Consider the following 16,358-nt stretch of genomic DNA (forward strand, 5'->3'; position numbering starts at 1 on the left):
CTGGATTCTCCAACACTGTTTTTGGTCTAACCAGGCGTTTTTCATGTGGGGTGGAGTTTAAAAACCATAATAGACTTTCCAGTCAAATTCTCTCCAGCTTTGAGAACCAGATGAAGACTCTGTTTCTCCCAAAAGGTGTTTCTAATATAGCTTCCCTTTTCCCCCTTCAGACAGAAAACGGGCACCACACAGACAATAAACCCCGGCCGTGGGTCAGCGAGTGGGAGGTGATCCAAGAGTCGGGCATGAAGCTGAAGGAGGTGTATGGCTCTGGTTATACAGGCATCAAAAATCTGGGAAGCAGCTGCTACCTTAGTACGGTCATGCAGGTCCTCTTCAGCATCCCAGACTTCCAAAGGATGTGAGTAATATCTCGTATGTCAGATGTTATTGATTCTGTACTGGTTTCACAGAAAGACTGCTTTTCTTTAGAGCCAGTTTAAAAATGAGGTCTTGTTACCACAGAAGAATCTGAAATACTTTTTCAGTTTTTATTAACAATCAAAGCTGTTTTTTATCAAGTGTTTAAAGTGTAAATTTGTTGTTCAAAATAATTTACAAATATTTATTCATGTCAGTCGACAGAGGACATAAAAAAAATCTTTTGAGCAATATTTAAAGCTGTTACTTTACAGTTAATGTTCCTGAGGGTCCATCATCCCGTATGCTCCTCTGTAGGTCAGAGTGTGACTCATGCTTTGCTCTCCAGGTATGTGGGTAATCTTCAGAGGATATTTGACTACTCACCGCTCGACCCCACCCAGGACTTTGCAACTCAAATGTAAGTGACTGCAGTGTCACGTTATGCAGTGTGGAACTGCACAAACAGGAGAGGGTGTTTTTCTAGCTGCTCAGGACTGGAATATTTTGTTAATTATAACATAATTAACACGATGTGTCGTTTTCTAATAGAACCAAATCTTGCCAATGAATTTTGATGCTAGTTGTAAAATCTGTTTGACTTTGTCACATAAGCCAGTATGTTGCAAGAGGCCAGTCAGATGCTGTGGGTGTGATGAATGGGAAGCAGATTCTTAGCCAGGAAGGCGATAGATATCAGCTGTGTATTTCATGCTGTGAGGCACGCAGCCAGATAAAAACACGTTTATATCTGTCACTGTTAGAGCTTGTCAGCGAGAAATGGGTCATAGGAAAGTAAACCGTTTATTTGTATAATGGCGCTCTCTTAAAGTTGGATTATTCTGAAGACAATTATGTTGTAAACAGGTACTTAATAGAAACGCTACGTGTGAATAAAGGTCAAGGTGCTGAAGGACAAACAGGAAAGTCTTTCATGATACACATGACGCATTCGGGGGGCGGGGATTGGAGCTGAGGTTCTGCCACCAAATATTTAAGTTCATTAAATTAGCATGTTGCTAAAGGTCGTGTAATCATTTGAAGAGGCTCTCCTCCAGATCTTTGCAGTAGTTGCGGTGCTGCGTGCCTCACTAAGTTAAGCAGGTGACCTGTAAGCTGTAAGGCTAACACAGGGCCGGGTTTACGCCACTTATCACACATTTATGGACTCATGCACCGTCTGGCACAAACTGTTTTAGCTCCTCTTGAAGCAAACGTCCGTCTGATTGGCTGCTCTGCATAAACACAAGGTTTGAACAGCAGGTGGGTGGAGCTACTGTCCTCGCAGCTATAGCTGTGTGCCTGTTATTACTGAATATCGGACGTCTGCTTTTGATCCAAGAGTGGAAAAACGCCCATGAAAACACGCCTGGATCGGGATAACTGTTACATGACCTCACTGTTTAATAAGAACATCAGTGTAATAGTGTATATATGACAGGGAAACAAATGAAGCAGACTAGGTCCCCTTGCTTGCTCCTTTTCACTTTTAATAAATATGAAGTAGTATACAGTCGATGAAAACTGTCATCAGCCTTGAATGAATCTAAATGACTGTATTTCTCCTAATTGTCTCTCTGGAGTACCACTGCACAGACGTATTTATAAGACAAGAAACAACCACAAAGAGCTGCAAAGAGGCGCCACAGCCAGTCCAATAACAAAACAGGCACTTAGGACTACAGCCTGCTTTAGTTTAAACTCAGGATTATCACGAGCTGGCCTCCAAGTGCCCTGTCTGAAGGTTTTGTAGTGTCTTTTTCCTTGACATCTGTGCACACTTCCTTCAGGGTGTGCCATCTAAAAAATAACCCCAGCAAGACTAAAATAAGACTCTACTTTATGCTTATGTGTGTGTTTTTGTGTGGCAGGGCTAAACTGGGACATGGACTGCTTTCAGGCCAGTACTCCAAACCGCCCATGAAATCTGAGCTCATTGAACAGGTGATGAAAGAAGAATACAAGGTGTTAAACTGGGTATGTCCAGCTTCCAAACTGGGTCCATAAGCAACAGAAGCATGCGAATAATCCTAACATTCAGATTTAGCCGCTCAGTTTGATTTAACGTTTGGTTTTTCATAGTAACGTAACAGAGTTGTTTTTTAAGGAGTGTAGTTGAGTTTATATATGTTTAAAGTCGCTTCTCTCCTCCTCCTGCTGTTTTCATTTGGTCTACAAACTGTTGACAGCAGTTTGAGCTGCTCGACTTCAACAGCTCCGTTAATATTTTGTGTTCTGCCTTTTAGTTCCTCACATCACAGCTTTATGCTGCTACATGGGTAAAATGTGCTACTGTTTAATTTATATGAATATTTACGTGTTTGTTTGTCATTTGAAACTGTTGCCTTTTCGGAGTCGTAGTACACATCTGCCACAAAATTACAGGACAGCCATAAAGGGTTATTTCTGTAAGCCCTGGGCTTCTTCCATAAGCTTCACCAGCCACCAGGCCGAGCTGTGAGCTTCCTGCATGTGTGATGGGGAATCGTGGTTGGACATATATTGACAGCTGGGGAGATGTGGGGGGAGAGCTTGTATTATGTCAGTGTGACCCAGCACAATCACAGAGTCTCATCAAATTGTTTCCTTAATGCTGGTACACGTTCTCGTGATGGAGGTTGGTGGTTTTACGTGTTAAAGACTATTACTTTTGTTTGATTGCAGAGAAAAAATATAGATTGGATGGCAGCAACATATTTAAACGTCTGCTTATTTTATAGTAACTGCTGGTTTATGCTTTTTCACACTTTAACTTCTGTTTAACCAAAGTAAATGTAGATATGTGTGAAGGAGCCAGGTTAAATGTTTTTGCTGCATCTTTGTGAAAGCACATTTTTATATGTATGGCAGCAACAAAGTTTTAGTCACAAGCTGCAAGTATCAACAGTGATGGCGAGCATTGGAAAAGATGCTTTTTACCTGAGCATTGTGATGCAGACGTCTGTATTTCTTGTTGTGACAGCTAGCTTAAAGTTTGAGTTTTTTAACAAAGAAGGTGGCGATGCCAGTGCAAAGAACCCACCGCAGACCCGATGGTGTTGTCGTTAACATGCTTTTCAGCATACTTGGTTGCTGTTCACACACTCAGTCAGCTGCAGCTCATAGCCCAACTCGCATTGACATCAACAACCCAGGACCCAGTCAGATTTTTAAGCCGGCAAGACGTGATTGCAGATGGCGTGCAGGTGTGTCCATCACCCCTGCAGCAGCACCGCAGACCGTGCCCCCACAGCAGCGAGTTTTTGAAGTATCTGTGTTACTTTGTAGCATCATATTTTAGCACATATATTATTGTCACGTTAGACAAACATGTTGATTAGCCTGACATCACACATTCCTTCCAACATCTATAATTCCCACTCTCGGTCAGCTGTCTCTTGTGTTATATGGTCCTCTGAAAAGGCCGAGTATTTACGCGTAGTCAGATTATGTGAGACATCTTTTTATATGTATATATATTTTAATTGCAGCACCAGCAGAAGGGCATCTCTGCTCGAATGTTGAAGGCTCTGGTCAGCAGGGGACACCCAGAGTTTTCCTCCAACAGACAACAAGATGCTCATGAATTCCTCCTGCACATGATCAACCTGGTGGAGGTGAGTGAAGCCGGGTGGAAAAATGTCTTCACATATCCACATGTACACTAATTACACACTTTATTAGACATCCCTTGTTGTGGCCATTTTTGTTGAATGTTTATAAAATGCAATCTGTATTCATTTTTGTTTTTTCTTTAAAGGTGTAAGAATATACTGACCTGGTTTTGTTATGTAAATTTGTAATTAATTTTATTGGAGAAGCTTTTGCAAAGTGATTGGTTTATTAGCTTATGGACCCTCTCATTAATCAAGAGATTAAGAGCACCCTGGATGGGTGTGGTAAAGAGGTTTTTTGTTTGCCAAATGTCAGATGGGAAGACGGGAGGGTTAGGAAATGATTTTTTGACCACTTTTGAAGTTGTTAAAGCAAATTAAGTTAACTTTCGTTTAATTTTAAGTTTTAAGAAGTTATTTGGCTGATTTTTGTTTATAATTTTCCACGAAATAAACGGCATATAATTTTTAAACAATGGAGTCAGAAGTGCGTTCTAAAACAAACCTCCCGTTGCCACCCACGGCCTTTTCTTGGACTTTTTTGGTGTTTGGAACGTAAAAGGCCGCGACATCCCTGTTCAACTGTCTTATAATGCAAATACTGTGTTCAAGTTCAAACTGGGCACCAGAATGGGAAAGAGGTGATTCCAGTGACTGTGAAAGTGACAGGCTGTGACTGCAGAGTTTGCTGAACTGCTGGGATTTCCCAACACGACCTTCTCTATGTTTGAAAAAGAGAAAATATCCAGTGAGTGCGAGTACGAGACGTCAGAGTCAGACTGAGGCTGGCAGCAATAACTCAAATAAACACTTGTTGGAATCTATGTATGCAAATGAGCACAAAGTTGATCTTAAACTGCTTTCAGTGACAACGCACTGCAGTTTGAAAGGCCTCCACAGTCACCAAATTTCAAACTACTAGAGCAAGTTTGGGTTGTGGTGGAAACGGGAGATTCGCATCATGGACGTGGAGTTGAATAAATCTGCAGCAACGTCGAACCAAAATCTCTGATCTTTGTTTCCAGCACCCTGTTGGCACAAAGAATTAGAGAAGTTAAGAAAACAAAGGGGGTCCAAATGGTATTAGCAAGGTGTATCTAATAAAGTGGCTGATGAATGTATAAATCTGGCAAACGACTTTTAGAAATGTGAATGTAAATACATCTGTGAATTCTATATTTGATGTAAGTGTTACAATGTTGCTCTGTAAAATTAAAAAACCCTGACGTCTGTCAGCGTGCCTCGCTGCGTCACAGAAAATCTTTAAAATGACGTAAAACATCCCACGTGACCGATGTGCTGTAAACTGCAGTTTTCTGTGACATTGTCACAGAGTGGGAGCTGTTGTGGGATATGGTGAGTGTGACACACGGGGACAGACAGTTTATTGGAGGAGGGGCCGTTTGTTTTCGACTAAACACAGCACGCCGTCTCCCTGGTTGGTACATAAACATGGGGTGTGCTGAAATGTCTGTCTCAAGCAGGATATCTATAGACCTCTGCTATCGCTTACACTGTGTGGCCAGATAATGCCTCCGATTCTGCCTCACCCAGGACGCATGCCCTGAGATAGTCTGCACATAAACAAAACATAACAACCAATCTCTCCTAACCTCTGTGGCTGTTGTTAAAAAAAATCATCTGTAGATATATTTCACACTAAATGTGATTAACATTTTTGTTTTTGTTTCCACACCTCCTTTCACCTACTAGTCAGTGTTTACATGCCAGTTTAGTTACCCATACATGGATAACCTGAATAACATCACCACCATCAGCAGCACGCCCAGCCTGTGCCATCCTACAAATATGGCTGAAGTGACATTATAACTCGTGTATTGCTGTAGCATCTTAGAATAGAAGGGCTGGGGTGCAGAGAGGCCTTGGCCTTGGCAAACGAGTGCTTTAATCACAGTGCCATCCTTCACCACAGTCTTCAAATAAACACTGCTTCAATCAGCCCTGCTGAGGATATGGAGCCTGTCAGTGATAATGATTCTTCCTAGTTTTCTAAAAAAGATGCAGCTCTCTCCATTGAGGCATTTGGTAAATTAAAGAGTCACATCAGTGTTTTGAATGGCTGTATTAAGAAATGTGGGTCAAACTGCAGTCACGCTTAAGTCTTGCCAGGAGAGTCTAGAGAGACCACGGCAAAGACAGTCGTTTCTGTGATTTATATATCCAGTCTCTATCCACCTCTTCCCCAGTTTATGTCATTGTCAAATAGAGCTGTTACATTTAACTGTATTTATAATTTGCTTAATATGCCAGCGCTCCCACCTCCGGCAGAGCTCAACAGCAATCTGAGGGAGACTCGGGACATTGAGTCTGACCATGTTCAGCACCTCCGTTGCACTGAGCTGCGGCTGCAAGGTGGTTGGTACCCGTCGTGGTGGTGTCCCCCGAACCAGACGTGAAGGGAACCATCAGACTGACGAAGGAGTCCTGTCAGGTTTGGTTAGCCTAGGACTTCGATGGCAGCTGATAGGTACCGATTGGCCAAGCGGAACATGGTTTGGGAGTGGCTGAAGCAAAAACTCGAGTGTGGGAGGAGTTCAGGGAGGAAAAAGACTTTCGGACTGCCTTGAAGAAACATGGAAAACCGTCAGGCGACTCGGAGGGTAAAGCAGTGCTCTACCTGCACTGTGTGTAGTGGAGCGCTGCTGGCTTCGACCGAGGACATTGTTGCACAGTGGATGGAACTCAGAGGACTTCCTTAGTCTTCCGCAGAGAAAGCAGAGTCTGGAGACGAGGGGGACAACTCGTCTTTTCCGGGGGGAGGTCACTGAAGTAGCTCCTTGGTGCCAGAGCCCCTGGTGTGGACGAGGTTCGCCCTGAGTTCCTGAAGGCTCTGGATGTTGTAGGGCGGGCTTGGTTGAAACGCCTCTGCAGTGCTGCGTGGAGATCAGGTGTGGTACCTCTGGATTGATAGACCGGAGTCGTGGTTCCCATCTTCAAGAAAGGGTGTGCTCCAACTGTAGGGGATCACAGTCCTCAGCCTCCCTGGGAAAGTCTATGCCAGGGTGCTGGAAAGGAAAATGTATCCGTTAGTCGAACCTCGGATATAGGAGGAACAATGCGGTTTTTGTCCTGGTCGTGGAACCAGGACCATGGACTTGGAGAAGACATTCGACTTTGTCCCTTGGTGTATCCAGTGGGAGGTGCTCAGGGAGTATGGGGTGTTTGGTTAATTGCAGAGCTTGGTCTGCATAGTCTCCAAATCTGAGGCCATGGTCCTCAGCTCGAAAAGGGTGAAGTGCCTACTCTAGGACAAGTTCCCAAGTGGAGGAGTATCTTGGGGTCTTGTTCATGAGTGAAAGGAGAAAGGGACAGGAGATTGACAGACGGATTGATGCTGTGGCTGCAGTGATGCAGACGCTGTACCAGTCCATCATGGCGAAGAGAGAGCTGAGTGTGAAAGCAATGCTCTCAATGTACTTGTTGTTCTACATCCCTACCCTTGTGGTCATGAGCTTTGGGTAGTGACCGAAATACAAGCAGCGGAAATGAGCTTTCTCTGAAGAGTGGCTGTCAATGGAAAATTGTATTTAGTAGTCAGTATAATCTTTTAGTGATATAAGTTTGCATATGGTAGAATACTGCATGTAGTTATTTGTATTAGGAAATATTTAACCATGTATGCTTAGAGGCATATAATTAATTGTGTAGTGACAGGATGTGTGATCTCTAACAGGCTGCAGGCTTGGTGTGCACTCCAGGAATGCACCCCCACGTCCTGGGAGCATGAGAGGTTGCACCTTGTTTTATTGTTTTATTGTTTTAACATAGCTATGTCTGTTTTAGTCTAAGTGCCTTTTTGCCTAGATGAACCGCTGGACTTCTTCACTGTGTTATCTAGGGTGAACCATCTAGGGTGAGGGGGAGATTACCCTCTTCTTAACCAAGGATGTACCTTTTGTGCTTTCATGTTATATGACCCTTTGATCAGCAGCACACACACACACACACACACACACACACACACACACACACACACACACACACACACACACAAATGCTCACTGAAGTATAAATAAAGACCGGGGCAGTTTCTTAGTGCGAGTCTCAGTTTGGAGGCTGCCCTTGCTAGCAAGAAGTTCTGTGTGTTTCTCTTCTCTGAGTCTTTACTGAAGAAGTGTTTTAGAATATTTTCCCTAACAGTGGCTTAGAGATGGGGTGAGGAGTTTGGCCATCTTGGAGGAGCTCAGAGTAGAGCCGCTGCTCCTCCACATTGAAAGGAGCCGGTTGAGGTGTGCCGGGCCAAGAGGCAGGACACGCTGGAGAGATTATGTCTCTCGGCTGGCCTGGGAACGCCTTGGTGTTTCCCCGGAAAGGCTGGAGGTGGCCGGAGAGAGGCAGGTCGGGGCTTCTCTGCTTAGGCTGCTGCCCCTGCGACCCGGCCCCAGATAACCGAAACAAAATTAATGATGGATGGATGGGACTAATACTTTATGACAGTGGTGTCCAACTCCAGGCCTCGAGGGCCGGTGTCCTGCAGGTTTTAGATGTGTCCTTGATCCAACACAGCTGATTTAAATGGTTAATGACCTCCTCAACATGTCTTGATGTTCTCCAGATGCCTGGTAATGAACTAATCATTTGATTTAGGTGTGTTGACCCAGGGTGAGATCTAAAACCTGCAGGACACCGGCCCTCGAGGCCTGGACTCGGCCAAGCCTGCTTTAGGGATAATAAACTAAAGTCAGCCTGACACATAATCCAAATGTGGTCCGATTCTGTTATCGATGCTCATATTCAGCGTCTCTGAATCGTAAATCTTGGTGTTTCTGCAGAGGAACAGCGCAGGCTCAGAGAATCCAAGTGATGTGTTTCGCTTCCTGGTGGAGGAGCGAGTTCAGTGCTGCCAGACTCGTCGTGTCCGTTACACTCAGCGGGTTGACTACTGCATCCAGCTGCCCGCTCCATTTGAGGCCGCCAGCAATCGAGGTAACGGAGCCCCCACACGCTTACAATGCGAATGGAGGCCACGATTGCCTCTGGTCACTGCAGCAAGTGGGAGAATGAACTGGACCTGCTCTGAGAAGGGAATAATGTTCCCGGCTAAGAGCTGTTTTGTATGTAAGGTATAATTACACCTTCACAGCTTGATATAAAGTATTACGTGACAAATTGTATGTACTATTTAAATGTTGCCAAGATGAGAGTATTTGACTGAAACAGTGGAGTTTTAGTTAAAGCTCTGCAATGCTACACTTACAACAAATACATTGGCTTTTGCAGCTTTTGCAGCACCTTCAGTTCTGAGAATGCTGCAAATGAAAGTGACACATTTTTGTTGTTTTTTTCATTACCAGAGGAGCTACTTGCATATGAGGTCAAGCGTAAGGAAGCAGAAGAGAACATGCGTCCCCCTCCTGAACCAGTGAGAGCGCGGATCCCTTTCACTGCTTGTCTGCAGGCCTTCACAGAGCCGGAAAATGTTCCTGATTTCTGGAGCTCGGCACTGCAGGCCAAGTCAGCTGGAGTCAAGTAAGCAACGTCCACTTGTTCTCGGGCCAGAAATGACCAACGTACACCCCTTTTTAACCAGTATATTTAAACGAAAACCAGCTGGATTCATAAACTGAATTTTCAACACATTCTTTTACAGAACTTCCCGATTTGCCTCGTTCCCAGAGTATCTGGTGGTGCAGATTAAGAAATTCACATTTGGAGTTGATTGGGTGCCGAAAAAACTAGGTAACTAGTATCTCACACTTTAGTGACTGATCAGATTTATTGACCTTATATTTCCCTCCACCAGCATGTCTCAGTAAGTGCAATGCTATAAACCCCCAGCAGAGGGCACCATTAAACTGCAGTTCACAAGGCACAGCAGTGAATCTGTTGCCGGGTGGAGAAAACGTTTCACCTGCACTTTGAACACATGGTTATAAACGTTTATCTGTCATCCTGTCGGTGTCCGTAAAACGCTTTTGCTGTTTAGCTGGTAGTTGAAAATCAATCGGTGTGTTTAGCACCTTAAAATGTTCATAAAGTGTTCAGTTCAGTTCATAAATGGGGAAAAAGGTCAGTTCACGCCTCACATATAGATCGTAATATTTAAAAGTTGATCTGAGAGCTCACTGTTCTTACTGCTGGATTCTTCAGTTTGATACTTTTATATCTCGCTCTGCAGATGTGGTCATTGACGTTCCCGACTTCCTGGATCTGAACCGGCTCCGAGCCACGGGGCTGCAGGCAGGTGAAGAAGAGCTGCCGGACCTCATGCCTCCCATTGTTTTACCCGAAGACACCAGAGGTATGAAATAAAATGGAGGAGGGAGTTTTTAAGCCTATTTGAGTTTAACAATTTGCTCTTTTCTGTATTATTTTCTGTTTGATGTTGACAAATAAACATCCATATATTATAATATATGGCATCTATTAGATGCTGCTCCATTTTTCTCACCCAGAATTCAATGAGAAGGTTACAGGCTCTCATAAATTGCCTGCATTGGCCTACAGGGGTGTTAGCAGTCATGCATGAATTCTAGAAAAACAGTGTACCAGCACCCTTAATTACTCCGGGCGTTTTTGGCCCTTCATCTTTGATTTCACAGTCCCTTATTAATTTTAAAGGGCACTGTTTTCCCAGAGCGCGAAGCCTTTTGTTGTACTGTTTAGCCAAAAAAGCCAAGAATATTTCTTCACTCCATTTATGTGCTAGAAACACCTCAGTATATGAAACTTTGTGTTTACCCTATAACATAACACGTTGCTGCTTAAACCAGCTGCAGTGCCCCAGATCCTTTTTGGCAGGTCTCGGGTATTTTTGTGAATTAAATGGTCTGTGAAATTGTCTCTAATATAATATTCTGCTGAAAGCCACCCATATTCCCTCCTAAGGACACATTAAATGGAATCCCACAGGAAAGGCATGCTCAATCAATTACTGAAGAGTGTTTGTGTTCACAGTGTGGCTAAGCCTAATAGGTTCTAATGATTTCACCAGATCTCCTTGTAACGCACTTCCCTCAGCTCTGGGATTAAAGTACTGGAAGCTAGCGAGTTATAGCACTCAATAAAATATTGTCACTTTTTAAGAAACTTTTTTGCAGGCTTGGTAATATTTCAGCCGTTAAATCCATGCCACTTTAGCCCTTATTAAAAATAAAAAATCAACCCCACAAAGGCAGTGCCCTCCTTTTTGTTTGCCTTTCGTCTCTCTCTGCTCTGTGATTGCAGTTTCCTCCTCCTGTTGTAAAGTTCAGCTACATCGCTGTCTCTGTTAATATTTCAGCAGATGTGAAGTACAGAGAGTCCTATAATGTTTCAGGCTGTGAGCACATTTGGGGGTGGGCTCGAGCAGAGACGGTAACATCTGAGAGCAGCCTTTGCTGTGCTTCACACATCCATAAACTTGGATCTTTCTTTGGTTTCGTCTGCTGCATCTTAGCACATGAATACACAATAGAAAAACTTTGCACTCGCTTGTCTTAGTGTGCCTAAATATTTTAGGACTGAACATGGTGTGCTGTACTGTCGGTGTCAAACAATCTGAGTGGAGTATCTGCACATTAGAGCATCATTGTTTTGGTTTGCTTAGACCCTGTTACGGCTTGGCGTCCTGTACAGATATCTTTGAGGGCCACAGACACACACATGCTTTTATTTGCAGCAAATCTGCACGTCGCTCTGAGCTTCTATTTCAGGAGGTTAACAACAGCGTTGCCTCTGTAAATCGTGCAGCTAAAGCTGTGAAATGAAAACAGGTCAGAGGAGACAACACGCTGCATTCAATGGCCTTTCAGATTTATTTATTTCACATTCATATGATGAGTTTTGCTGGTTGTAAATGAACCGCTGGCCCGTTCCTCCCCTGCTGGAATTCGCAGTGATTCATCGTTGGTCGCACTTCTATCTCCAAAAGGCTTCAGTGATTCTTATTGATTTCATAGCAGCACACAAATGTGTTTTCCTGTACGCTGCTTGAAGCACATTATTTCTCATTGGTCTGTTTCTATTCACTCAATTATTCCAGGCCATTCAGAAAATGGAAAGTGAATTGTTTTCTTTTGCTTCCACTTTTCTTTTGGTTAAAAAATACAAAATTAACAATCACAAACTGCACACGATGTATTGAAACTGGTTCAGCTTTGTTCCTTCCCTGTTTTGGTTACTCACATTATCCATTTAAACCTATTAAAGCAAACCTGCGATTTAAAAGAAACCATGGAAGATGGCTACTCCAGCTGCATTCACTGGGTCAGTATTTCCTTTCAGTTAATATAGCAAACTGGATAAAACCCAGCAGCCGTCCGAGGGGCTGTAACTGAGGCCATGAGGGGAAAACAAAGGAAAATGAACAAAAGCCTGTGCCGCTCTCAGGCCGTGTTTCTGCATTATTTTTTTTCTTCGTTCACCCGATGTTTTCATATCTGTGTAAAATAAAATGTGTTTGTAGGACACTGACAACATTTCACGGTCCAAAATAACACAGTTGGGCAGTGTTTCTGTGACTCATGAGGGGTGTGGGAGGGGACATTTGCTTCTCCCCTTGATGTTCTGCAGCTAAATGATCCTTTTATGAGAAAGGTAAAAAGAAAATTTAAAAGACAGAAATACCAACTGTGCCCAGGACCCGCCACGGGTACTCGAAAACATCTGGATTCCCTGTGTTACAATGGATTTGTTTGATGAACTGTACCTTTGTTTGTGAATATTAATAACGTGCCGGCAGCTCAGATTTTCCAGGATATTGTCTTGGCCGATTATAGATGCTATCTGTACAAATGTCTGCAAATCTTTTATTATTCTCAAAGAGTGAAATGATTCCAAAACAGAATCAACAGTAAATACAGAGCCAGCGATGGTGATGCTTGACTGTGCCGTGTCCTCCTCCTCTTTCAGATAACTCCATGAGCTCCTTGGACTGTAAGTATTTAATTTCTCTGCACAGCTGTGTGCCAAACTGAATAAACATGCAACATTTCTATAAGTTATAACCATAGAAAATGTATTTCGAGCTCGAAGCAGTGGTGATGAATGCTAGCGAGCTAAACCTCTGACCTACCTGAGCAGGTGCTGCAGCTGCTCTCGACTTTGTGACAAACTTGGCTTTGCTGTGCAGCTCTGCTTGCTTTAGCCAGACTCATTTCTCTCCTTGATAAATCATCCCTCAACAAAGATGCCTCTGCAGGCCCGACGCTCCTCTGCTCTCTTTGTTTAATGAGTCCCACAGAGGGAGTCGCCACAAATCTGTTTGGCTGTTTAGACTCAAGCCACTGCTACTGTTGAATCAGCAACTGCATGTTTTAGTTATTGATGCTGATTTGTTGTGTCCCCAGCTCCAGAAATAGACGAGGCTGCAGTAATGCAGCTGGCGGAGATGGGCTTTCCGCTGGAGGCCTGCAGGAAGGCGGTGTACTACACGGGGAACATGGGCCCTGAGATGGCCTTCAACTGGATCATAGCCCATATGGAAGAGCCAGGTGAGCCAGCATCACGGCACAATGCACCGAGGATGGAGGATGATGTCGTGGTGGAGTGTGAAATTAAACATGTCACATGACCTCTACAGTCAGAAGTTCTGTACAAACATTTTTCTCAGTTCAGGGCTATAAACATGTTAGTGCTGGTATCAAATTACATGTTGGGACTTATTTGCTTTTTTTCACACATAAAATACTAAATAAAAACAATACAAATGCATTTTTTCCACGATGTACACTTTATATCACCAGAAGCACGCACCCACCCAAATCATTCAGTTCAGGTGTTTCAGTCACTTCTGTGGCTGCAGGTGTGTAAAGTCAGCTGCTGCAGACTGCTTCTACAAACAACTGTGCCACGAACAGGTCGCTTGCAGGAGCTCGGTGAATTTCAGCGCGGCGCTGTGATAGGACACCACCTGTGCAGTCCACTCGTTAAATTTCCTTCTTACTAAATATTCCACAGTCAACTGTTAGTGGCGTTATAACAAAGTGGTTGCAGTTGGGAACAACAGCAACTGAAGTGGAAAGAGAACTCCTCTGTGCCGAGTGTAAAGTTTGGTGGAGGAGGAAATTCTTAATGCTTCGACATGCCAAGATGTTTTGGACAACTTCATGCTCCTGAATTTGTGGGAACAGTTTGGGAACGGCCTCTTCCTGTTCCAACATGACTGCACACCAGTGCACAAAGAAAGGTCCATAAAGACGAGGATGAACACATGTTAGGTTGAAGAACACGACTGGCCTGCACAGAGTCCTGGCTTCAACCTGACAGAACAGCTCTGGGATAAATTAAAGCAGCGACTGTGAGCCGGGCCTTCTCGTTATAGTGTGTCAAAGTGCAACTAGTGTTTTAAACCTGCAAACATTCACAGCGAGGCTTCAAGACAGCATGGTGGTGATACGAAATGAGTGTGGGGAGAGTGCTGAGGATTCAAGGAGTAACTGTAATCCAGACAAAGGTAGAAATACTAGAGACAAGTAATAGAAGAGCTGCAGTGAAAACAGACAAAGTTTAGATGTTGGTCAGATTACATAAGATGTCTGTGTTGCATGTTTTTATCCACATATCAGCCAAAGGCATTTCCCCCACTGTGGTGCTGACAGAATGCATTACACAGACAGGTACGTTTATTTGTTGGGGACCTTTTTAAACACAGAGGTAATTGAAAGTGAGAGACGCATCACATCTCATGTTCTTCCATTGCATGCACTGTGTTCTTTTGTGTGCTGCAGGTGCTTATCTGTGCTCACCTGCGTGCACGATCGTCTCCAGAAACTTTGTCTGGACTGACTTTGTGTCTTTGTGCTGAGATGTTCCCCTGAGGTGCAGACTCACGTTTTTATTTCCCTGGTTGGCTGTAAAGGGCCTCTCCAGAGGAGTTTTTAAATGGGCTTGATGGATCTACAAAACGGGCTGCATTCAGGCTCAGTGACATCAGCTAAAGGGTCCGATCCTGCACGGAGGTTCTTTCAGCTTATTTTGGTTTGACAACTAAACCGCTGTTCACCTAATCACTTTAGACGCCGCAGTGAATATAAACAGCACGAGGGCTTTAAAGACAATGTGACACGGCCGTAGTTTAAGACTTCACATGCAAACATCTGCTCTTCTGTTCGGCAGCCTGACAGAGCGGCGTCTTTCTGTGGTATAAACACATCTGTATAGGAGGCGAGCAGAAGGACGCAAAACAAGGAGAACGAGACAGAGATGATAGGGGGAGATAAGTGGTGCGCAATTTAATTTATGGCAAGCAGAGTAATGAAGGCTGTGTTTATGGCCAACAGTAAGTCGTTCTATTGGGAGTGTCCTTGTTCCTCAGCGGTCATTGTGCACCTTCAGCAAATTCAACTAAAAGTAAGAGAAGTGTGTTGTACTTAAAAATGAGTATTTCCATTCCATGCTCAGTTTCACTGTTCAGCATATGTAAAACGTTCACCAGATATAAAAGTAATATTCCTTTGATTTCTCTTTTAAAAAATCTGATTGGCATATAGTTCATTTTAATGCGTTTAAAATAGCTACAAGTTGAAATGGTGGTTAGCGCTTTACTGTATCACAGACAGAAGCTCAAATATTCGGGTAAGCGTTTGATGACGGTGCAGGGAGGAATAAAACTCCCTTTTAGCAGAGAAACCTCTGGCAGGGCCAGGCTCAGGGAGAGGCAACCATCTGCTGCATTCAGCTGAGGCACCGAGGGTAAAAAGGGAAATGATGAGCATGGAGAGACAACAGACGACAAACAATAATAGTATGACAGTAAACACTGGGCTGGCTGGTGGAGCCAGTAAAAGCAGATGGTAAACAAGCAGCTCTGAAGCCAGAGATACCTGCAGGAAGGGACGGCGAGGACAGCGAGGGACAAACGCTAACTAAGACAAAGAGTTAATGATATGCAACAGTGGCATATAAGCTTGTGGAGGCTGAAATAGAGTAGATGGGAGGTTTTCAGGGACAGACCCAGACAGCATAAATAAGATTCAGGCTTAAAGAGTTTCTAATCCTCATCTTAAAGGCAGAGAGGGGAGTCTGTTTCCCACATCCAAACTGGGAGCTGACTGGGAACAGGCCAGAAATCTCTGCATAACATTCAATTCAATTCAATTTTATTTATACAGCGCCAGATCACAACAACAGTCGCCTCAAGGTGCTTTATATTGTACAGTAGATCGTATAATAATGGATTCAGAGAAAACCCAACAATCACATGACCCCCTATGAACAAGCATTTTTGGCGACAGTGGGAAGGAAAAACTCCCTTTTAACAGGAAGAAACCTCCAGCAGAACCAGGCTCAGGGAGGGGCGGGGCCATCTGCTGTGATTGGTTGGGGTGAGAGAAGGAAGACAGGATAAAGACATGCTGTGGAAGAGAGACAGAGATTAATAGCAGATATGATTCAATGCATCATGGGAATCCCCGGCAGCCTACGTCTATTGCAGCATAACTAAGGGAGGATTCAGGGTCACCT

At 43.9% G+C, this 16,358-nt stretch overlaps 1 protein-coding gene across 5 annotated transcripts in view; it reads left to right on the forward strand.

Moving 5' to 3' along the window:
* usp13 (ubiquitin specific peptidase 13) overlaps positions 1-16,358 on the forward strand; it is a 30,790-nt gene that overhangs the window by 8,973 nt on the left and 5,459 nt on the right. For 3 of the 5 annotated variants that reach the window (XM_026159985.2, XM_026159984.2, XM_080297268.1), the window contains 10 exons: positions 171-361; positions 710-781; positions 2,232-2,337; positions 3,831-3,956; positions 8,747-8,900; positions 9,269-9,443; positions 9,565-9,653; positions 10,093-10,215; positions 12,807-12,830; positions 13,244-13,387. In XM_026159985.2, coding sequence (XP_026015770.2) covers positions 171-361; positions 710-781; positions 2,232-2,337; positions 3,831-3,956; positions 8,747-8,900; positions 9,269-9,443; positions 9,565-9,653; positions 10,093-10,215; positions 12,807-12,830; positions 13,244-13,387 — 1,204 coding nt within the window. The remainder of the gene's footprint in view (positions 1-170; positions 362-709; positions 782-2,231; positions 2,338-3,830; positions 3,957-8,746; positions 8,901-9,268; positions 9,444-9,564; positions 9,654-10,092; positions 10,216-12,806; positions 12,831-13,243; positions 13,388-16,358) is intronic. The other 2 variants (XM_026159987.2, XM_026159986.2) reach the window with 2 other exon arrangements.

Source organism: Astatotilapia calliptera, chromosome 23 (assembly GCF_964374335.1).
Source record: "Astatotilapia calliptera chromosome 23, fAstCal68.1, whole genome shotgun sequence".
In the NCBI taxonomy this organism is placed as follows: Eukaryota; Metazoa; Chordata; class Actinopteri; order Cichliformes; family Cichlidae; genus Astatotilapia; species Astatotilapia calliptera.